This window comes from Micropterus salmoides, unplaced genomic scaffold, assembly GCF_014851395.1.
Source record: "Micropterus salmoides isolate LMB-PRFRI ecotype aquatic unplaced genomic scaffold, ASM1485139v1 Ms_hic_scaffold_20, whole genome shotgun sequence".
In the NCBI taxonomy this organism is placed as follows: Eukaryota; Metazoa; Chordata; class Actinopteri; order Centrarchiformes; family Centrarchidae; genus Micropterus; species Micropterus salmoides.
The window spans coordinates 21,370,418-21,392,151 of NW_024041151.1; the positions used below are offsets into that span (position 1 = coordinate 21,370,418).

At 42.1% G+C, this 21,734-nt stretch overlaps 4 protein-coding genes across 4 annotated transcripts; 2 read left to right on the plus strand and 2 right to left on the minus strand.

Moving 5' to 3' along the window:
- Window positions 1-3,842: 3,842 nt before the first annotated feature.
- On the minus strand, window positions 3,843-12,246 carry LOC119914677 (sorting nexin-18-like). The gene is made up of 4 exons (XM_038734127.1): window positions 10,992-12,246; window positions 10,269-10,562; window positions 9,168-9,550; window positions 3,843-5,675 (listed from the first exon to the last, which is right to left on the minus strand). Exons 1-4 carry the CDS (start codon window positions 11,759-11,761, stop codon window positions 5,449-5,451), a joined length of 1,674 nt encoding a protein of 557 aa, XP_038590055.1. The 5' UTR covers window positions 11,762-12,246; the 3' UTR covers window positions 3,843-5,448.
- A 377-nt stretch (window positions 12,247-12,623) lies between these two features.
- On the plus strand, window positions 12,624-16,339 carry LOC119914999 (uncharacterized protein KIAA1958 homolog). The gene is made up of 3 exons (XM_038734541.1): window positions 12,624-13,394; window positions 14,925-15,233; window positions 16,103-16,339. Exons 2-3 carry the CDS (start codon window positions 14,934-14,936, stop codon window positions 16,337-16,339), a joined length of 537 nt encoding a protein of 178 aa, XP_038590469.1. The 5' UTR covers window positions 12,624-13,394; window positions 14,925-14,933.
- Window positions 16,330-19,066, plus strand: LOC119915155 (coiled-coil domain-containing protein 106-like). Its single transcript, XM_038734755.1, has 4 exons — window positions 16,330-16,594; window positions 16,831-17,004; window positions 17,670-17,861; window positions 18,019-19,066. The coding sequence occupies exons 1-4, from the start codon at window positions 16,501-16,503 to the stop codon at window positions 18,324-18,326; spliced, it is 768 nt and encodes a 255-aa protein (XP_038590683.1). The 5' UTR covers window positions 16,330-16,500; the 3' UTR covers window positions 18,327-19,066.
- Window positions 18,761-21,235, minus strand: LOC119915157 (SOSS complex subunit C-like). Its single transcript, XM_038734756.1, has 4 exons — window positions 20,878-21,235; window positions 20,034-20,130; window positions 19,775-19,862; window positions 18,761-19,248 (listed from the first exon to the last, which is right to left on the minus strand). The coding sequence occupies exons 1-4, from the start codon at window positions 20,900-20,902 to the stop codon at window positions 19,150-19,152; spliced, it is 309 nt and encodes a 102-aa protein (XP_038590684.1). The 5' UTR covers window positions 20,903-21,235; the 3' UTR covers window positions 18,761-19,149.
- Window positions 21,236-21,734: the final 499 nt, after the last annotated feature.

A 21,734-nucleotide genomic window follows, 5' to 3' on the forward strand; every position in this document is an offset into this window, starting at 1 on the left:
AAGACATCATAGCTTCCACAGGTCTTTACTGACCAACACTTTTTCCACGTTTGACCCATTTTATTTATGTTTCGCAATGCACTGTGAAAGATTTATTTTAATAAAAGATATTTCTTAAAGACTTCTCCGTGTTAATCGCAAACACATAAGTGCAAATAATAGTCTAAGTTGAAAAACTGGATCACAATTCATCTTCATTCATCTTTGAGTCTTATGATCTTCCTTTAGTGCATTGTTGTTGTTTTTTGGCCATTATTGATCAACAGCAACGGGCTGTCTATCTGCTGATAATGGGGATGCTTATTTTAACACATAAAAAATGCACATACAGCTGACAAAAATTGACAATGTGACAATTACATAAACAACCTTTTAGGTTTTATGTAACAAGCAAAAGTAGACCTCAGCCTTTAGAACCATTCAATCCAGATGTGCATTGATCTGTATATGCAGCATATGCAAATTATCCTCAATAAATTCTCAATCTTGTCCTGTATATATAGTCTGGTTTTCATCAAATGTTTTGTGTATGTTAATGTTTTTTAAAGAGGCTATATGTAGATTTTAATGAAATCATCCTTCCATCCATCCACAACTGCTAGTCTTGTGTACAGGGTCGCGGGGGGCTGGAGCCAATCCCAGCTGCCACTGGGCAAAAGGCGGGGTACACCCTGGACAGGTCACCAATCCATCGCAGAGACTCACATGGACAAACAACCACTCACACTCACACTTCAAGGACAATTTAGGGTCACCAATTAACCTAGTCCACAAGTCTTTGGACGGTGGGAGGAAGCCAGAGCACCCCGGAGAGAACTCACGCAGACGCGGGGAGAACATGAAAACGCAAACTGAAAGGCAGGGGCAACCGAGGTTTGAACCCGCAACCTTCTTACAGTGCTAACTACTGCACCACCACACCGCCCTTAAAGAGGTGGTATAATGCTCATTTTCAGGTTCAAAATTTAGGCGGCTGAGCGGGCGGCTGGCCGGCTTCACACGCTCCTCCTGCTGGTTGGCACAGGCTTCCCCCACAGCCACTTGCGGAGCTCCTCAACTCCGAAAATATTCAAGCACATTTTTGTTCGGCCATCACTAGTAAAACTGTCAATATTCGAAATCTACACAGCTGATTTCTCACCTTAAAACTTCTCAGAAGTGGTTTTAGTGATTCCATTCGAAAACTGTAAAATATAAAACTTCCTGTTGCTGGCCTCTGTCTGGCGCATGCAATGTTGATGCAGTGAATAGTGACGATCCTCTCTGACCAATAAGCAGCCTGTCGTGTTTTCATGTTACATTTTAGTATCTCTCAGCTCGCTTGGAACCTCTGGAAATGTCCCCGTTTTAACTGTGTGTTAATCATAGACTGTACAAGGTGTTGATAGACCTGAAATCAGATTTTACGTGACCAGAAAGACTGGACAGCAGAGCTGACAGGTGTCGTGCCGAAAAGTGATCCTCCGCGGGAGAGCGCGCAGCATGTTAAAGCTGTATCACCCAGTCTCTTTACATCTACAGCTGCTTTTATCTGGATCAAACAGACATAATGTGCAAATAAACATCACTTTATGTCAGTAGTAATAGCAAATGTATGTCTGTGTGATACTTTAACGTTTCTTTAACGGAATAATCACAATTGTGGCATAAGGCTAAGTGTTTGCAGTTTTTAGCGTAACCAGGCATGACATTTACGTGATTATAGCCGATAATAGAAGCCTGATGTTGCCGATGGATTATGTGTTTGGTAGGCCTATGTCTAATATCCTTGTTTATATTTGGAAAACGTAATGTAGTCTATTATTAACATGACTTACTGCTGAATTATATATAAAATAAAGACATGATCTCTTTTGCAATTATCCTTATGACTATTGCTATGTACCAACTAATCCAGTAGCCTATTTTTTACCTGTTGAAATACCTTTAAATGGCCAATACAACCTATGTAATGCAGTATTCCACTTGCCAGAAAGTGATTGCAGCCTCTACTTATTGACTGAAAGGTAGTTTCTGCCTCAAAATGATGATTGATTTAATTCAGAAGAGTTATATTTGACAGATTATAAAACCAAAATTGTTCCCCTTTTGTATTTCATATATAATAACATTATATTTTTTAATGACAAACTGACCACCAAACCAAAAATTTCACCGGTTTTCATTTCAGAAATCTGGTCACCTTAGTCTAACTGTTATACTAAAGTGTGGCAACAATCTTATTTATAATATTCAGTCTAGCTTACTAACGGTTTTCATTATAATCCAAACAATTACAGCTGTGCTGACACTGCTGAGTGAAGATACACATCTGCAAAATGATGTGTTATCTGTAACGAGCATGGCATTGTCAAGCAGAGTGAGACTTTACCCGGGTTTCCAGTATTATTATATGTGATGCTGTCTATTGTTATGTCCCTGTTTTTAGTTTGACCAAGCGGGAAGCTTCCGGTCTGAGACACAAAACCAATGCGGAAGTCACTTAAACCTGCATTCTATTGAACGGCCAGCAGTGGGCGACTCTTCTAGTCCTGCTCCATTAGAAATAATGGTAAAATGACCCTACTTCCCACCTGATTTATTACCTTAGTAAACACTTTCCTAATGAGTTTATGGTCTCAATCGCTAGTTTCATGTCTTCATCAATACAACATGATGTTCATTTAGCAAATTATGGTCCCATTTAGCTTCAGGGCGAGATTATCTATGATTGACATGTCGTTACAATGGCGACCTGTCAATCAGGCCAGAGTGACTCATACCCACGGCACTGTGTAAATTTAACCAGCGCTGTTGAAAAAGCGTGTTAGGAGTTGGCTGTTCACTTTCTCTGTTGAGTACGTTTAGTTTTAAGCCTGTTGTTCGCTAGACAAAATTGTCAGCCCTGTTAAAATGACAGTTAAGATGAATTACAGATACACCTAGCTAAGCAAGCAAGCTAGCTCCACACATGGCTGTTAGCGCCACCGTCTTGTCCAATAATGTTAACGTCTGGTGCCGCTGGTTGCAAAAACTCAACATGCCGGCGCCCTATCGGCCAAACTCAAGGCTTCAAAATGGCAGTCCACAAACTAACGGGTGACGTCACAATGACTATGTCCACTGAAAACCCCATGACACAGCCTGATCTAAATGGTACTCCTGCTGTGATGCATTTAAAATGTAGTGGATTAGATGCAGCATTTAGAGAGCAGAAGAGCTGTCTTTTTTGTATAAAGTGGAAGAAAAATATCTTGAAAAAAACTTTTCTTTAGAGATATTTTTATGAATTAAAAGATTTGGCTGATTCAGAACAGCCAAGAATAATCATTTGCAATTATTATCCGAAACTAGTAAAGAAGAAAATGAAAAAGGAAAAGGAAGACAGGGGAAAGAGTACGAGTCTAAATAATGAAGAGCCTGAGACTGCAGTAACCCGACCTGCAGTCTGATCTCTGGTGTCAGATATCAAGGACTGTACTGCTGCTGCCTCCACAGGAAAAACAAGTGAGTAACACTTTTAACTTTGGGAAAACCTTGCACTGAATACATATTTTTATATTGTTGAGCAGTTGTTTAAAAAAGTGTGATTTAAAGAAATAATCTTACATCGAAAACATCTGGGCGAAATTAAATAACTAATAAAAACGGAGGTGAGTGTAAATGTCAGCAGTTTGTGGTGGTGCTGTGTTTTGTTTCCAAAGCAGCACATTAGTGTGTTTCATATTCAGGACATGGGCTCTTCTCTGATTTTGGTAAACAGTGCTGGCGTTTACATGTGAGAAAACTCAAAAACAAAATATCCTCAATATAAGCAAAACATTCATATTCATCAAAACACTAATTGAAAGACACAGAAAGGGTTGAGTGACACTATAAGTTATATTTATGGACGGACAACAATACAGATATATGATTGAAATAAATTCTACTTTCATTTATTTTCGGAAATGCTGTTCCAATGTGTTGCATTAAAAGTGAAAGAGTGGCATCATAGTGAATTATGTGCTTCTGAAGAATGCTAGATACAGTTGTAATGCATTCAAATGATTATCTCAGTTATCTACTGTAAATGTTTACCAAATTTTTGAGAGCACATTGGTTATATTTATCAGATCTTACAGTTCACTCCAGGTGTTTGATTCATGCTCTTTAAAGAATCCCCTGCTGATTAAACTCAGGAGTTGCTCTGTGAGTCAGGTTCATTAAATCGGCACAGGATGTTGTCTGCTGAACATCTCTCCAGGGTGCCACAAACAGTTCTGTGAGCTTATTTTGGTTACTTACTGATTTAACAAGAATATTTTAGAGTGGCATGTTAGCATACCGAGAAGAGCAACCATCCTTAAAGGGACTATATATAGATTTCGAACATTTCCGACTTTGGCGCCTTCAAGTGCTAGTATAAGGCCATCTCAGAGACACTGAGAAGAACGTGAGGAAAGACACACAGTCTCTGATTTTCAGCAAGATTGTCGTAACTTTTTCACAATGAAAAAACTATGTCAACACACGGTTGCATTAAACTGGTAGATGTGGGTTCAAAGCTGTAATGCCAGAAAGCATCCATTGTGTTGAAGTGTCTGTACCCTGAGCCTGACCTCTAACCTCCCCAGACTGAGAGAAGGTAGAAAGACTGATGTGGAATTTGGGTTTTAATAACCCCAATGCCTGCATTTCTAATCCAAAGAAAAAGCTGCTTCTCAAAACAAGCAGGGAGTAAGTCAAAAACATAAAATCAGTCAAGATCAATTATTATTTCAGGTCAGGCAATCGCAGACTAAAATGCAGAACACAGGGCTTGATTATAATATGGTAGAGAAGTGACAGCATCTGAGTTGTGAGAGATGTTAATGTGAGTCAACAGAGTAGACTATTCCTACTTTGTCTCTTTCCATATTCAGAAACAATCACTTGTATGCTGTCAAAACAATACTGAACAGGTAATTCAAGTAAAAAAAAAAGACATAGAGATAACAAGTCAGGTCTTTCAATAATTAAAACATCCAGTTTACATGATTTGGGGAGTTTCATTTCTATGTTTCGAGTTACCGTATATGGAGGGTTTCCATGAAGTGGCAGTGGAGAGATCACACCACCCCGAATCCTTGAATTGAGAGCCCCGTTAAATTGAGAGCAGCTGTTTTTAATATCGGTCACAGTCCCGCTGAGTTGCAAGATGTGCCTGGAACGTCAGCAAAATCCCTGTTACTGGTACATTCATCAGAGCCGTCCAGATAGTCCAAGAAGCTGTCATTCCTCAGTCCAGTGGCCTATATTTCTTAAACGAGTGGTAGGCCTGTATTTCTTCCATCAATCACTGTTTCTCTTAAAAGGAAGTTAAGATATTCTCCATTACAGTAGAAAGAACCCATCAGTCACCCTTGTCTGAACCCCTCTTAAAGCCCCCCCCCCCACAGTTTCCTTAAGGCCTTTGTGGTCCAGCTTCTCCGTCTTCTCTCTTGCTTCCTATTGGTCATCGTCATATTTCTGAAGTGTGTCCTCCAGCTTGGCAGTGATCTTCTGGAAGAAGCCGATCTGCTGACGGAGGTGGTGCTGCATCTGCGAGCGGAAGTCCCGTACACGGGTGCGGTGGAAGTGCTGGATCTCTGCCAGAGTGGCGCAGGAAATGATGTTGCAGCGGTCGTGGAGCTCACCTTCCTGCTTTGGGCAGTCCTTCACCTTGGTCAGTGCACCTGGAAAAAGATGGGGGTGTAAAACACAGCCTCGAAACATAATCTTGCATGATACAGCTTCTCTGGATAGGTGTGGTAAAATAAAAAAAATACATCATGTTATGTTGTTGTTTTATACATTTATTTTTTTATATGTATGAACTAAACCATATATGATGTTATATTAATAAGCTTTTGAGGCCTTAGCTTTTCCCTCCAGATTTCAGTCTTTTAACCTAGGCTAATCGCCTCCTGGCTGTAGCTTCATATGTAATGGGCAGATATGAATGTGATGTTGATGGGATCATCCTTATGTTCCAGGGTCCTATGAGCAAGTGTGTCTCTTGATATAAATTAGCATTGTAAGGGACTGGTATGGACTTTGGAACTCAAAATCCGTTTACCCACTGTGGCTAATGTCTAAAGCAAAGAAAACTATCTTGCTCACAAATTTGATGGCGTAGGGAAGAAACACTGCTCAGAGCATAAAACACTGTGATAGGTCTCCGCATTGTGTCATATCAGGAGAATAATGACAAGAAATCAAATAACCGAAATGTCAAACTCAAAGACAAGAGGCGAGCTATGAGAACGGACAGGGAAGACAGAGAAGACATTTTCTTGGACAGCAGGAATTAACCAGCTGAGAGGTCAGATTAATCATTGTTTATTTTTACTAAACTTTTTAACCCTCTGTAACACTGAGTTTACAGAAGCTAGTGGGACAGCAGCTAACCCAGAAGTAATGCTGAGACAAGCTGGCCCACAGTTAAATAAACAGCTTTACAGAAATGAGCTGGTTACTGCATGCCTTTTCCAGGTTTCCTAGCAGTTACCCAACACCCAGTTGACTCAGAGTCTCTAGTTTAGTATGACTAAACCTTCTTAGGGGGAAGTAGTACAGTTTGGACAGACATGAACCATGAAAAAATGGATGGCAATAAACTCAAGAGTAAGGTTCTAACATGGCAGGATGTGGAGGGAATTACAAGCTAGCTGGTAGCCTAGCATCACCCCCCCTGACCTCGTTGACCTAGTCTCTCTTCCCATTTCTCTCTCTCCCCCTCTCTCATACATACACACCAAAAACACACACACACACACACACACACACACACACACACACACACACACACACCCACCCCGTACCTGCACAAGTACGCTAACAAACTGAAATGAACTTGGACTTTGCTCTCCTCACTGCCAAGGAGATTACGGCACTGTAATCTGAACTCATGTCCTGCTGGCTGGTGGGAAACTTGTACAGCTCTGTAACTATCTGCAATCCCTCTCACATACACACCACTCCCCTATTCTTCTTCCTCCTCCTTCTCTTCAACTCACTGGATCACCAAGAGGAAGGAGGAAAACAGGGAGAAGAAAAGAGGAGGAGGGGAAACTAATCCTGAGGCCACTCCATTTTGCATTCCTGCAGTCCCAGGGCAACACAGGACAAGAGGCCCTGGAATCTCTGTTCATTCAAATAAGATGTAGCCTTTGGACCTCACAGACAGAACCAGCAAGGTCTGACCATACTGTACAATTAGGTCACAAATGTCTGATAATCAGTGCTCTAAATTAGCCATGTTTTTGTAATTTGGTTGATGTTGGAGAAATGTTTAGAGGTATATGAGATAGATATTTGTGGAATCTAGACCTTCAAAAACATTTTTGAAAAATGTGAATCCTTTGTACTCAGGTTTTCTTTGTGTGCTGAGTCAAAAGAAGATCATCCAAGAGTTCATTTAGTTCGAAAAAATAATGTGATATCATATCTTTGCACTGATGCAAACATTTCTTATCAGCTTTCTTTCAATGAGGGCCCTTCACCAAACCAGCCATCTATTGTTCCCAACTATGACAGGAGTGCAGACTTTGCATTGTAGTGATGTGTTTATGGGCTCAGCAGACAAAACAAAGCTTCCTATGACGGCAGTGGTGGATTATTCATCAGCCAGGACAGATTACATGATCTACCACATGATGGGTACTTTTAGGGAATTCTGAGTCACTGACTCGCTTTGCTGAATAAACTTATTTCTCAATCAGTTTGCAACACTCATGCAAAATTTCCCATGGCCAAAATAATAAAAAATTGGTGTAGATCCAAGAATGTTTACATTTTATTCAAATGGGATACGGTTTGTATTTTAGAAATAAAAAACTGAAAGAAGAAAGACTGCCGTTTCCCTTTCTTCCACAAATCTCATTAGTTTTCTCATAAAGCTTCGCTAGCTATGGTTTCTGGAAGTGAAAAGCCATGCTGGTACCCAAAAAGGATGACAGTACTTTGCGTGAGATCCTATGAAAGCAGAAAGGGATTCCCTTGATATCAATTTAGGTTTAAGTTTGGGTCAGTTTTGAGAGTAAAGATCAGTTTTAGTTAAATTAGCTTAGTAAAGATTTAGGTAAAGTTTCCAAGTTTCACTAAGTACAAGAAAGTGTTCTTTGCCTGGTTTAAATCATTCAGCTCCAATGCTCTTTGACTCGTTTCATACAAATAATTACACATTTCAAGATCATGCGCCACAGAGAAATGTATTATTTTTAAATATAACATAAATTAAGTAATAGATTTAAACTTATTAGTCAAAACTTAAATAGTATGAGTATCTTCCAGTGCAGCAGAAGTGAAGGAAATGTTCTTCTCTTTCAGGGACAGAAAACAAAGTCAGAAAGTAGGTGAAGTCCCGTCAGTCTCAGGGACTATTGGGATTCAGACTGTGTTTCCATAGTTCGAAGCTGTGATTGTATCTAGAGAACAGAGCTTTGAGGACTATAGAAACAGTGCCTCTAGGTTTGGCAAAAATCAGGACTTTGCGTGCCAGGAGCAACTCCCTCCTCCCAACCTGCGGCAAACTAACAAGCTAACTCCTCTGCAAGTCTTTTGTACATGCCCATGTGAGTCTATGTTTTTCTGCGTTTGTGTTTTCCTCATGAGCGAGGACAGGCTCTCTCAGTACCCAGTGTTACAATGGACTGGACTGCGATCCGGTAAAATGAAAACAGATGCTGAAACAGTATCTGGCTCTCTGTCAGAAAGGGAGGCTGCAGTCTGGACAGCTTTGGAAACGTCATTAATTATTTTTTAATGCAAGTAAGAATAAATAAATGTGTGTCTTTTGTTCCAGAGGAGATTATACAGCCTGCAGGATGGAAACTCGAGAGCGTGAGGCCTGGTTTTGTTCTGACTCCTCCCTAGATTCAAACCCTCCACCCTGCAGAGGCATCCATGAGTAAGAGTCCTGACCACTCACTCCCCACCATAGAAGCTAACCCTTGGCCTCTGACCTCTCTGTGAAGAGAAGTATGCAAGGTCCTGCATCTGTTTCACTTCTTGCAAGCATGTTGGAGGTTTAATGCATTTTTTAAAATCAGTACCTCCTTTCACATCTGTCATTGCTTGCCACAGCACTGCACAATTTCTCCCTGTGCTTACATTTATAGTATCTGGCAAAATGTGGTTCTAGTTACAGAGTGCACACACACACACACACACACACACTTTCCCACCTTTCTGCACATGGATGATATCAGGAAAGTTGGCCAGGTGTCCTCTGTAGAGGTCCAGCAGGTCAGAGATGGGATCCAGGTCGTGGCGCGGCTGCTCGGCAAAATACTCTCCTATCGCCTCGTACGCTTCGCCAGTGTCCGCAATGGCTTTGTTCAGGCCGGCAGAGTAGGCCTGCTGGTCCAGCTCGAACGCCTGTGCCAGGAGCTTGAAGGATTGTCCGACTTTCTGGTACTCCTTCTTAAACCCCGCCATCTGTTTGCGAGCAAACTCGTTGATGGTGGTATTCACGACCACACTGTTCTCGTCCATCCTCTTGGTGAAGGTCTTGAAGCCTTCGATCTTGCTCTCCACTTCCTGGAGGTCCAGAGGGACAGCAGGCGTGCTAAAGAGGAGATAATTTTATGACCTTATGGCTTTATTTTGAAAATCCTTTAATTCAAGCATTACATCATCTTAATAATACAAACATGTGAGAGCAAAAGTGCTGTTATTTATGGTTTTTTGGTGTACCTTCTTTCCCTCAACTTGCCACATACTTTTACTTCAGGTAATGATTGCTTACATTTCCCAGGATGCCTTTTACAATCTCCAGAGAATGTGCTGCAACCTGATATGTTCAGTGGCTTATAGACGTGGAGTGTGCATGTTATAGTGATGACAATAGAGCAACGAGAATAATAGTTTTTCAAGTTAAGAAGGTGAGGACCATGGCCCTTATTGAAAACCCGATAGGTGTTGTAGCAGGATTGCATTTTGGTCTATGTCCTGCTCTTATTAGTGTAGATGTTGGTCTCTATACCTCTTCTTTGCCTTATTGTATAACTGTTGAAGGCTCTTGGAAAATGGTGGCTCCAGAAAGAAGCCCTTGTTCTTGAATTGCAAGTGCCTAACATCAAACATGGTGCTTTAGATTAATGAAAGGCTTGTGCATCTCCACTGGAGCTGATGGAAATATCATTTATCTTTATTACACAGCAACCCACAGCCATCTCACTTTCATTATAGGCTGCAATAGGCATGTACAAAAAAACCAGCTGGATTCAACCATCACATTCTGATCCGGGATTCAAACCCACAACTTCTGCAGTACAGCCTCCTACCTGATTGTGAGGAAGAAATTGGCCCCGACCAGATCGTCCCTCTCTGCCTTCCTCTTGCCCTGTTTCCAGGCCTTCTCATCTGCCCCGCATGTCAAGAAATGTTGGAAAACATCACAGCGTGCCAGCACTGGGTGGCTGGTCATGTGGTTCATCCACCAGATCAGTCCCTTCCTCCGCTTGGAGATGAAGTCCTCTTCGAAGCGGCCGGTGGCCTGCTTCTCCGGCAGGTGGGGCACCGAGATGACGGGGAAACGCTCCACGAGCCGAGCGTACAGCCAGTCGAAGTGTTTATACCTGCAGGGATGATTAAAGGGGAGACACGTGGGAGGAATTATGTGGACATTTTTGAGTGGATGAGAAGGGAGGGAGAAGGTTTGGTGAAAAAAAGTAAGTGAAAAAGTAGTGAGAAGGAGTGGAAAACAAAGGGGAAGAAAAACTTTTCCTCCGCAGGATGAAGTGTAAACTGAAATGTTAGGGAGTAAGTGTAACAAGGCAAACAATGTGAAAGGTGGAGGGGGAATCTCAGAAAAGGAAGGGGAGATTCCTGAGGACTCCAGAGGGCAGAAAGGCCACAGTCAGCTCTGTTTTTGTGGGAACAATTGTGGACACAGGAAAAGCCACAGGAACATTTATTTTAAGTGTGTGTGTGGGGGGGATCCGGTGAAGAAACAAGCCCCAGAGAGGGGAGAGGATGAGGAGGAGAAGGAAGAAGACGGCCTGTACCTGCGGTTGACTTGTACATTAGTGTGCGTTGGAGTCAGGCCGTAGGACATGTAGCTCTTCATGCCTTTGAACTTGGTCTGCTTGGTGGGGTCGTCAATGGTGCATGTGAAAGGATAGGGGTCCTCCTGCCACTCCGGCCCATGCTTCCCCATCACCACGAAGATCCTATCCCCGTCCTTCACAAAAGCAGAGGCCTCCCCAAGCAGGAAGGCCTCCCCTCCGGACTTGACGAAGGTGGAGAACCTGTTGAGGTTCCTCCCCACTGTTGCTGAGCTCTTGGCCTGCTGCTGATGCTGCTGGGTGCTGGAACGTCGCCCGGGCAAGGAGGACGTCACCGGGTACAAGGGCGGCGTGCTGCCGAAACCATGAGGCGCATCGGTAGCAGTAGAGCTGTCGTCCCAGTCGTCGTCCCAGTCGTCATCACTGCCCTGGCTGGTGCGGAAGCTGCCCCCGCCACTGCCACCACTACCGGCCCCGAGTCCTCTCTGAGACTGGGAGTCTGGGGAAGTGTAGGAAGTGTGGGTGGGTGTCTGGACTTTGATTTTGGGCGAGGACAAGCCGTTGTTGTTGGTGTTGGAGGTGATGTGCTCCCTGATGATCTCCACATAAGATGCAGGGAAGAGGCCAGCCTCCCCCCTGCTGTTCTCCCCCTCAAGCCAGCCCTCCAGCTCCTCCTCATTGAACAGAGTCACCAGTTCATTCTCTGTTATGGAGATCTCCCCTGGGTTTTCAGAGTGGAAGTCATACAAGACTCTGGCCTTTAATGCCATACTTTAACTAATAATGCTTGTGTCTTTTTTGTTTCTGTGTCCAGGTCTTTGTTGCCCAAGAACTTCCCTCTGCTCCCGGATTAAGCCTTTAAGAGCTCTCTGAAACTTGGGTCAGATTTAGATCAAGCAGCAGCAACAACTGGTCTATTTTTTCCACTTGTGTCACAATCAAACAGTCTTGTATCCGAGATTCGTGCATATAAGAACAAGAACACAAACAGGCAGGCTTGTATCCGACACTCACCTCCACTGTCCGCTCCGGTCCGCGGGTTCAAATATCATTTGTTTCCATGCAGAACTTCATCAAAGTCGGAAAACGCAGAGGAAACTGCCGGTTAGAGTTTGATGAATTTGCGACTGTGTAGCTGAAGTAGGCTATTCCTCCAGACACAGCCTGTTAAAGTAGGCTATTTTTTTCTCCTCTTCTCTCTCCATGTAAGTTAAAGGCTACAGTCTAACACGTAGTAGACTGGCTGACTAGCGGAGGGTGGAGCCAGGGGCAGGTTCAGTTAAATCACCGAATTCATACATGGAAACCCTCCCTTTTTGAAAGCTCCATCTTAAGGGCATCGTATAAATGTATCGTCGTGTTTGTATGTAGGCGTAGTCATACTTGTCCTGAACCAAATGACCTATCGGTCGCAGTTGCAGAAATTATGGAGCAATGTGCTTTTATAAAACCTCAATATTTAGAAATGAGAGTAATATAGTACAATATGCAACACCAGAAGTATCAATCGGTAGTCATTTCAATATAGAAATGTGGGACTTTTGGAAAACAGCCTTCAGGTGTCAAACACTGCACATAGGCCTACATCATCTTGCACAGAAGATTAAACATTCAGGGGAAGTAATTTGCCCAAATTTAAATTAGCTCAAAACTTGCCCAAAAAAACTGCCAGAAAAGCTACTTTTGGGCAAGTTTTTGCAGCTACGAATTACAAACATTCCATATATTTTCAATTTCAATTCTTTTTAGGCATATGGTACTAATTTGAAAATAAATTTCCCCCTAGAACCTGCAAAACCCCTTAAAACTGTATGAAAAATTGTCATTTTAATAGAATTGTTGTCACAGCATTCCCTTGTTTCATTGATTATTGGGGGAAGATATTATATAATATAAGATGGATAAGACAAGATAAGATCATTTGTATGTGGCTGGGTGCGTTGATCCACCCCGGCCACTAGAGGTCAGTGTTCATCATCACATAGTGATGGGAGACAGCAGTTCCTCCTCCTGTCCAGGTCCTGGCAGTAAAGCGACTTTGACGTTGGGTTCTGTCGATGTTAAACCTTCCAGACAAAGAATGTGATAATTAAGCAAATGCTGTACATATATATTCACGATATTCATGATACATTATTTGCGTCATAACAAGATGGAACGGGGAAATTATTATAGAGACCAAAACCGTTTTTGTACCCGGCTGTAAACATTGTTTATTTCTGCTGTAAATCTGTTTGTTTTAACGTTAGGATTTATGGTAATTAACCATTGAGTCGCATTTGGAGCCAGGCTCGAGTGGCCGTTTTGGCTTTTCCGCGTTGGCTTTTCCAGTCACCGAGGTTACTGCTTGCGTGAACCCTACCTGGACTCACAGCTGGAATGTTTTAATTACTAATAAAAGAGGTAACGTTAAATATGAGACATGTTGGGCTGTAGGAGCTTTGGTCTTGTGCCTTGTGGATTATGGTTTGCCTGCTCTGACGACTGATGTGATAGACACGTAGACCGTCTGATTGATGGACAACACTGTCTTTTTGTTCCCGATGGTGGTTTGAGTTTAGTTTCAAGTGAGAGTGCATGATCGACTCACTCATCCAGCTGTGTGTTATTGTGCGAGTGCGTATGCGTGCGTGTGGACTGCACATTTAAACTGTAAACATGAAGATGTAACCTAGCCTACACATTGGGCTATTAGTATAAACCTATCTCATAATGGCTTGTAACATTGTGATGTTAATCACTGTTTTTATAGTTTTTATAAATGTGATCATTTTGCCTTCTTTAATCACATTAACTTTCACCTACACTAGATATTCTAAATCATATTAAAGGTTTCAATATTGATAGTATGCAAGTAGTGTTAGTCTAATATTTAATAATATTTTAGGATGGGAATAACACAAAGGAAACTTGTGCAGACGTCTATAATAAATCAAGAGTAACAAGTCCCCCTCTAAGAACCTGTAGGTTCAAGCTACAGACCACTGAGATCCTGTATGTGGCTGATGGAAGAAAGGGATTAATCCACACTAAATGAACAGACCAAAATAAACTCTTTTGATAATTGGTTTAATCATTAATTAAACATTTGCTGGTTCCACCCTCTCAGATGTAAGAATTTGATGCTTTTTCTCTGTCACACATAATAAAGGTAAAGTGAATCCTTTTGGGTTTTGGACTGTTATTCTTACAAAACAAGACATTTTAAGTTGTCATCTTGGGCTGTTAATTGATGAAGTGGTTAACTGGCTATTAATTGAAAATGATTAATTGAATTAAGGAGACAATAATCTGCAGATTAATCGTTAATGAAAATAATCGCTAGTTGCAGCCCAAATTTATTAAGGCAGTTATTGCATGTTTTAATGTTAAAGAAATTCTATATTCATTTAAGCAAACCCTTACATTAATAATTTAATAAAGGGAAATAAAAAATAAAAAAGGGTTTGCTGATGCTATCGTGCTTTGTTGGGCTTTTGCAGGGGGGCATGACAGAAAAAGTAACCAGTGTTTTACGCAAAACTTTACTCGAAAGGGTAGGTCCATTTGAGTTTAGGTCAAGGGTAGTTGAGAGTAAATTAAAACGCCTGAGCAAACCAAGACTGACAAGCAGCACAATACACACAATATATTCCCTTAGATATTTATGGAAGTTTTCTTAAGATTCAGAAGAAGGATCGTTATAGGCCATACGCTAAATGGGTAAAAATTTCAGTAGTGCTGGAAAGAAAAGATGGTGAACCAACTGGAGAAAACAAATCTTTGAAAATGTTTCTGGTGTTCTATAGATGTAAATAAACATTTGTGGGCATCACACAGTAAACTTTCATGAAGTTATTTACATTTTGGCAGCCATAACAGATCATCATGTATACACTAAACCACAAATGACTGCAGGCTGTAGACACCTTGCCCTCTCTCTTTCTTCTGTAGGTTTCTATCATGACCGACCCAGTTCAGACCACCTCTGACAGTCTGTGTAAACTCGTCCGCTGGGCTCACAGCCACGGCACCATCTGCAACCTCATCCCCAGCCTGCAGCACCTCACTTGTGGTACCTATGGTAACGTACTTACACTGGAGGCCATACCCCATGCCAGCAGTGTCCCTGTCGCCGTTTGGGGTTGTGGTGCTGGACACGCCTACCATTGGCCCCTCAGTGACCGTAGCAACGGCTGCGGAGGCTCAGCGAATACCAGCCAGGGCCTGGAGAGGATTGTCGGAGGACGTCCGTCCAATAAGGTAAAACAGAGATTTGAGGTATTTTGTCTTTTTATTGTTATTTACCAGTGGCTTTGATATGTTCAGCACAACCATACTACTTACCATAAAACATCAGGGTTTGTGTTCCTGACAAATTTGCTACACCTAATTTGATGAATGCATCGCTTATCGTAAACTGTGATAAGCTTCATCCAACACCTTTGTAGGCAAGAGTCCTCGAGGGAAGAAGCCTACAAAGCTGCGGCCTTCTGACTTCTAGGTTACCCAGATAGGATGGTTTACAGAGGATTTAAGATGCAGTCACAAATGTCAAATTTATACAAATGAAATAGTTTTGAAAACTAAAAGAAACCCCAGTTGTATCACCAAAAGAAAGATAAAGTGCCACCTTTCATGGCTGCATTTTTAAGGAGCCCTTGGAATGTGATAGTCTTACAAACCTGTTATGGTGTTTTTAGTGTTCAAATGCAGATTTGGAAGGAGGCAGTAATCTGTTCGCTGTCTACCAAAGTCTGTTTTTTTGGTACCACCTGTAGGAGTCACAGATTCTACACATACAGCCTTTAACGGGGGCCCTAGTGATTTACAGTCACACTTCCACATAGTTGGGGGGCTTGCAAGAGACACACATTTAAAAAGAATGGTCAAAATTGATGCAGCAGAGGCAAGGCCAGATCCCGACTTATTGTGACTTATTCTGGTAGAGTACAGGTGACGCTCCAAAAACACTGGATCCTACAATTCCCATATTGCAAATCAGTTGCATCTTTTGTAAGACTTCCCCTGCACGGTACATGCAGGTTTTCTGTCTATCAGAAACTCAAGCAGAAGCCAGATGGAGATTCGGTGTGTAACTGCACTTCCTTTCTCTCATTATTACCTTTCAGGTGAGAGTGAAGGCGTCATGTGACCTCTCCTGCAGCGAAGCAGCATCAGAGGGGGAGGAGTTCAGCAGCCGGCTGTTTGACATGGCTGGATGTGATTCATCGGCCACAGACGAAGATGGCGACTACGAGCCCCGCCTATACAGGAAAAGATGCAGGGCACCGGGAGGAGCAGTTGACGGGAAGAAGGTCAAGCAGGAAGCAACCTCAGCAGAGAATACTGAACTACTGCAAACATAGCAAGCACGGGGCTAGCATTAACAGGCGCTGTCGATATTTCGCAGGCTTGTCAGGCACAAAGCACACACTCTCAAATCACTCTCACACTGTTGCCCAACAAGCCCCTCCCACGCTTCCCCCAGCCCCAGCATGGGCAGCATCTGGGGTTAGTGGACCCAGAGATGGAGCTGCTAGGAGGAGGCAGCTGCATGGCAGGGACCACAGAGCAGGCCGAGAGATGCAGATCCGCCACAGAGACTACAGAACAGACTGCAGGTACAGCATGGACAAACATGTAGAGATAGAGACTGCACGCTTTGATTGGATATTTTTTTCATCTGAGTGGTAAATAAAGGCGGTTTTCCCCAAAAGTTAAAACACAAGAATACATTATTATTAATAAAACACAAGATTATTTTATGATTCAAAACAATACAGAAAACAGTTTCTTACCCAGTATATGTATGTGTGTCTTTGTACCCAACTGTCTGGCTTCCTGTTCGTTTCTGCAGGGAGGCAGAATGAGCTGGAAAAGTTGCGAGCGTTACTTTGTGCCGAACGCAGCCACAACCAGCAGATGACAGAGATCATCACCAGCCTGAAGCAGGACAAAGAGCTGCTGCAGCATGAACTCACTAAAAAAGCCGAACTCATCTGCGACTTCCTGCAGGACAAACTGCGGCCAGGTAAGAGTTTGCTTGGAAAACCCACCTGTTGGTGAATGAAGTGACTACACTGTACCATTTATCAAAGTTCCTCACGTAACAATTATACACATATTAACAAAAGAGATGCAAACATTAAGAAAAAAACTATACTAATCAGCAGTTTAGTACTTTGAACTGTCTACATGAAAGTATGGAGGTCCCGGAGTGTCAAAATGAAAAATAAAATAAAAATGCCATTGAAAAATACTCTGAACTATACTTAGCTAATATATTTACCTAAGGGGCGGCAGTAGCTCAGTCCGTAAGGCCTTGGCTGGAACTGGACTCGGACCACAGATACGGAATGTGGACTGGAGAGGTGGTATTTCACCTACTGGACACTGCCAAAGGTGGCCTTGAACAAGCCTCTGAACCCCCAACCGCTCGCTACGTCGTACCAAGTGTCGCTCTGACATCTCTCCACGTGTTCTTGCTATAGGTCCTGTTTGTGCATGTGTGTGTATTTCAGACCTGTGTAAAATACTAACATTGACTTTCCCCTTGTGGGATTAATAAAGTCATCAAAACGATGAAGGCAAAACTGCTGCCCATTGTGTTTCTCTTGCTGCACTGTTTTACTTTTATTGGCATCTTATAACATAAACCAAATTTCAAAGTTGCCATTGTTCTATTTCTAATCCTAGAGAAGCGGTGGTCTCGCTGCTCTAATCAGACAGAACCGGGAAGTTCACAAATGACCTCTCCTGATGATGTGGAAGAATTTGATTCACCGCCGCTGTTTGACTCATTTGAGGAAATGGAGCTTCACCCTGTGGAGCGCCACCGGACCCTGAAGACGAAGAGGAGCCGGGACGGGGAAAACACTCGAGTCAGGAGTAAGGACATGACACAATAAGGAAGATTAACGATAACAACTTTGATTATAAGTGCCCATAGAGCAGAATGTATGGTTATTAGTAAATACTGCAGTTATCAGTTTTTTGTATGTGTTGATTTATCTCTGTCACATGTCCCTGTATGTCTCCTCTCCAGTGAAAAACGTGGTGGGTGTGATAGCGCGCTACATGGCAGCCCTCAAAGAGTTTCGCCACAGCGTCTCCATGAAGGTGGCCTTCGACCGGGTGGGCGTGGACCGCAACACCATCTCCCGTACAGCTGCCATAGCTGAGCTCAGTCTGGCCGCTCCAGAGGTGTTTCACGCACTGCCACCGTGGGATGAGAAAGAGGAGACGCTGGCACGTTACGCCCATCGCTGCCGACAGGCGATGGATGACAGCATTAAGGCCAAGATCAAAACAATGAAGGCAAAAGGCGAACTGCTGCCCATTGTGTCAAAGTGACAAACAGACAACAGTTGCTGACCGACTCCTTCTGACTGAACATATAAAGAGAAAATCCAACACTCACGTCAAGGGATTCACTTCTTCTGCTGTGCCATCAGTCTGTTGTGTTCAACTTATTCCACAAATGATATTGGCAGGATGTTGTAATTTTCTTTTGTAGTACCAACTTTTCCACAATCTCTTCTGATCATGTGACTGCATTAGATTCTGGTTCCATTTCTGCTACTAAGGGTGTAGAAATCTTTCTGCCTCCTCTACAGTGGATTTGTCCTTGTTTGGTTGTGAAACATCGGTGCAATATTGTGACTCTAGAAATAATAAGCTCTTGTTCCTAGATCCTCTGGGACTATCATCGAAACCATTTAGTATTACTTTTTTTTTTTTTTTTTATTATTGAAGTAGAAAATAAAAACAGATACTCTATATAAATTAAATGCAACTATTTTATTATTCAAATCCACTACAAATGTAAAAATCCTGACAAAATGTGCATTTAATGGATTATGGATGTGATTGGTGCCGAGAAAGGTCTATAGTATTTCTGTAGACCCCCTGGACGACTTGACAGAATGTTTCACAGCTATCTGGAAGCGTTTTCTGACTCTTGAAAGCTTTCCAGAATTTAGCAGCCAGTATGTTAGTCTGGGAAATGTAAAAATGATAGTCTCGCTCCCCTGAGATTGTTTACAACACAACAAACCACTGTCCATTAATAACAGAATTAAAAGAGGAAACCGGGAGAGACATGGGTCCGATGTGCACATATGTCGTTTCGAAGCTTTGTCTCACACCGCAGGAGGAGGACGAGAGGTAAAAAAGGTCAAGAATCAGGCTCCAGGCGTGGAAGGACAGGGAGGATGAGGTTCCCAAACGAGGAGTCTTGAGTGATGAAGAAGCCTGACGAGTGTGTGTGTGCATGCTGCCAGAGAAGACAGTCAAAAGGTTTGCGTTAGCATTTCTGACCACATTCACCATTTAATAATCGTACTGATTAAACAAACGAGACAGACCGTGTCTTTAGAGATGCTGACAGACAGAATTACAGAGAAACCTTACAGCACAGTAGCCGTGGAGAAAACAAACAACAATCCCTTTTAGGATATGTAGAGAACACAGGAGGTGTTGGTTTGACAAGTTTTTGTGTTTTTTACCCTCGCCACATTAAATCACATTACTGTGTTTGAGGCTGATGCAACATCCATGCAGTGACTATTGAGCCTCCTTGCTCTTCTGCAAGATACTTCATGTTGTCTTGAAACCTCTCTCTCTCTCTCTCTCTCTCTCTCATAATGATTTCAGACCTCTGTGTAAGCCGGTGATAGGGGCCTGCGTGCTTGTGATTTACAAAAAAGTGACTACATTAAAAGCAATTTGTTGTGCTACTTGTTACTGTGTGGAAAGAAGTTGTGGGAAAGGATATAAAGTTGCTTTTGTTTCTTTCTTACCTGCAGGGCAGCTTTTTGCTGGGCAGCGATGTGCTGCTGTTCTGCATTGTCCCTGAACTCCTTCAGACTCGGTCTGGACAGTGAGATGCTACAGGAGAAGAGGGCAAGGAAAAAAAGAGATGTAACTGGAAATGTACTAACAATACTCTCTAGTATATATTACATATATACTATGGCTTTATGATATCAATGCTTAACCCCCCCCCCCAAAAAAAATGTTTCTCTAAAGGTTTTGACCATGGCTGTACACTAACTCTACCTGGCTCCAGGAGTGCTCATGGACTGATTCTGCATCAGCCGCCTCCTCTCCTTCTCCAGCTCGGCCAGGATCGCCACCCGTGCCTTGTTCGGGAAGGCTGGATGGAGAAAAAAGACGAGGAACCGACAGAAAGACAATGGCAGAGGAGGGAGGGATGGAGAACAGTCAGCTACCAGCATTTCCATTTCAAGTGAAGGCAGTGTTAACCACACAATAATGAGATAACCAATGTTAATTAATTAAAAAAAATAAACAAAAAAACATATACATATATATTATATACACACACACACACACACACACACACACACACATATATATATACACACACACACTTTATTGTGTTGATAGGTTGCAGAGATATACAGGTTAAAATAGCTAAAAATAAGATAATGTTTAACAAGTTATTTAATGTTTTACAGAGCAGTAAGATTAGAATGGCATTCATTCTAGAATAGATCCGATTAAAAATGTAAAATGTAAATAAAATCCATCTCCACAGCTGAAGAGATAATGGTGGTGAACATAATAAGGGAGTGATACAATTTTGCTTCTGTAATGATGTAGTGACAGTGGACGACCAAAAACTACTTGCATGCTTAATTTCGAGAGACTTATGGCCATAAAGACTTGAACAGTAATTTGGCCCTCGGTTTGTTATAGTAACTGTTGATTTCTTTCAGCTTTCATGCATGAAATCCTGAACATTGTAGCACTATACTGGATTATGTGTAACGTTAGCTAACTTACGCCCGTCCGTCAGGAGTGGTTACAGATCGATTGATCAACACAAAGAGCTTCAATACCAATATAACGTTAGTTTATCCCGAAACAAAAGAATTACCTTGTCCTGGTGGGTTAGTAGCCATGTCGGTGCAGGTAGGAAGAAATAAATCAAAATAACAAACTAGAGACAGGACTAACGTTATATTAATGGTTTCAATTGTATTAGTTTGTGTTTCCTCCGACCAGCTAATGTTGTAACGTTAAGTTCACTTAGCCTATTAATGGATTTCAGACAACGATAAAAGTCCCCTGGAAGATAAATATAACTTAAGCTTCAGCTAGGATAAAGTACACAGACCTTGCTGTTGCACACCACTGTAACAGTAACTTAAAGTTTAAAATAACGATAAAACTCGTGGTTATGTAGGGTTGGTCCGTCGCATTTTGCCTCTTCAGACCGTTTACCGGTTTTTCAGCTCGGAAGGTTAGATAGGAGGAAGACAGGAGGTCTCACACTGCTCCTATTTCCGGTAACCAATTACCATCATGAACCAAGAGAATGGCACAAAGGCAAGTGAATGAGCACCATGATGAAAACCTAAATCAATAACAAAATATTATGAGGTCTTTAAATGAATCAATATAGCATATGGAGTCCAGTTGTCCTTATGTGCATACACATGGGAATTAAAATAAAACCCTGTACGCAGGATAAGTGGTTGATGATAGATGGATAGGTAGTTTCCTCCAATTGTACATGCTCAATTAACTTAGCACATTAGCAAAACGTCTCTGGCATTATTCATGTGCTTGTGCACACGGTATTTATTCGACAGCAGAAATTGCCCTTAACACAAATGACTAGTTAAATAAAAATCTTAAGGTAAGGTCCAGTGGCTACTATCTGTTCCCCTTGGGCTATCAGCCACATTTTAATATCAGCTTGCTTAGCTATCAGTGGAGAGAGTTTAGTGA

What these genes read in the sequence shown, in the direction of transcription:
- LOC119914677 (XM_038734127.1), bottom strand. Translation starts at nt 11,761, where the DNA reads ATGGCATTAAAGGCCAGAGTCTTGTATGACTTCCACTCTGAAAACCCA. An exon ending in AATGTACAAGTCAACCGCAG is followed by an intron (nt 10,563 to 10,991) that starts GTACAGGCCGTC and finishes TCATCCCTGCAG; the next exon opens with GTATAAACACTTCGACTGGC. An exon ending in TATCATCCATGTGCAGAAAG is followed by an intron (nt 5,676 to 9,167) that starts GTGGGAAAGTGT and finishes ATCTTTTTCCAG; the next exon opens with GTGCACTGACCAAGGTGAAG.
- LOC119914999 (XM_038734541.1), top strand. Translation starts at nt 14,934, where the DNA reads ATGACCGACCCAGTTCAGACCACCTCTGACAGTCTGTGTAAACTCGTC. An exon ending in GAGGACGTCCGTCCAATAAG is followed by an intron (nt 15,234 to 16,102) that starts GTAAAACAGAGA and finishes ATTACCTTTCAG; the next exon opens with GTGAGAGTGAAGGCGTCATG.
- LOC119915155 (XM_038734755.1), top strand. Translation starts at nt 16,501, where the DNA reads ATGGAGCTGCTAGGAGGAGGCAGCTGCATGGCAGGGACCACAGAGCAG. An exon ending in GACTACAGAACAGACTGCAG is followed by an intron (nt 16,595 to 16,830) that starts GTACAGCATGGA and finishes TCGTTTCTGCAG; the next exon opens with GGAGGCAGAATGAGCTGGAA. An exon ending in GGAAAACACTCGAGTCAGGA is followed by an intron (nt 17,862 to 18,018) that starts GTAAGGACATGA and finishes TCTCCTCTCCAG; the next exon opens with TGAAAAACGTGGTGGGTGTG.
- LOC119915157 (XM_038734756.1), bottom strand. Translation starts at nt 20,902, where the DNA reads ATGGCTACTAACCCACCAGGACAAG. An exon ending in TACTAACCCACCAGGACAAG is followed by an intron (nt 20,131 to 20,877) that starts GTAATTCTTTTG and finishes TTCTCCATCCAG; the next exon opens with CCTTCCCGAACAAGGCACGG. An exon ending in ATGAGCACTCCTGGAGCCAG is followed by an intron (nt 19,863 to 20,033) that starts GTAGAGTTAGTG and finishes CTTCTCCTGTAG; the next exon opens with CATCTCACTGTCCAGACCGA.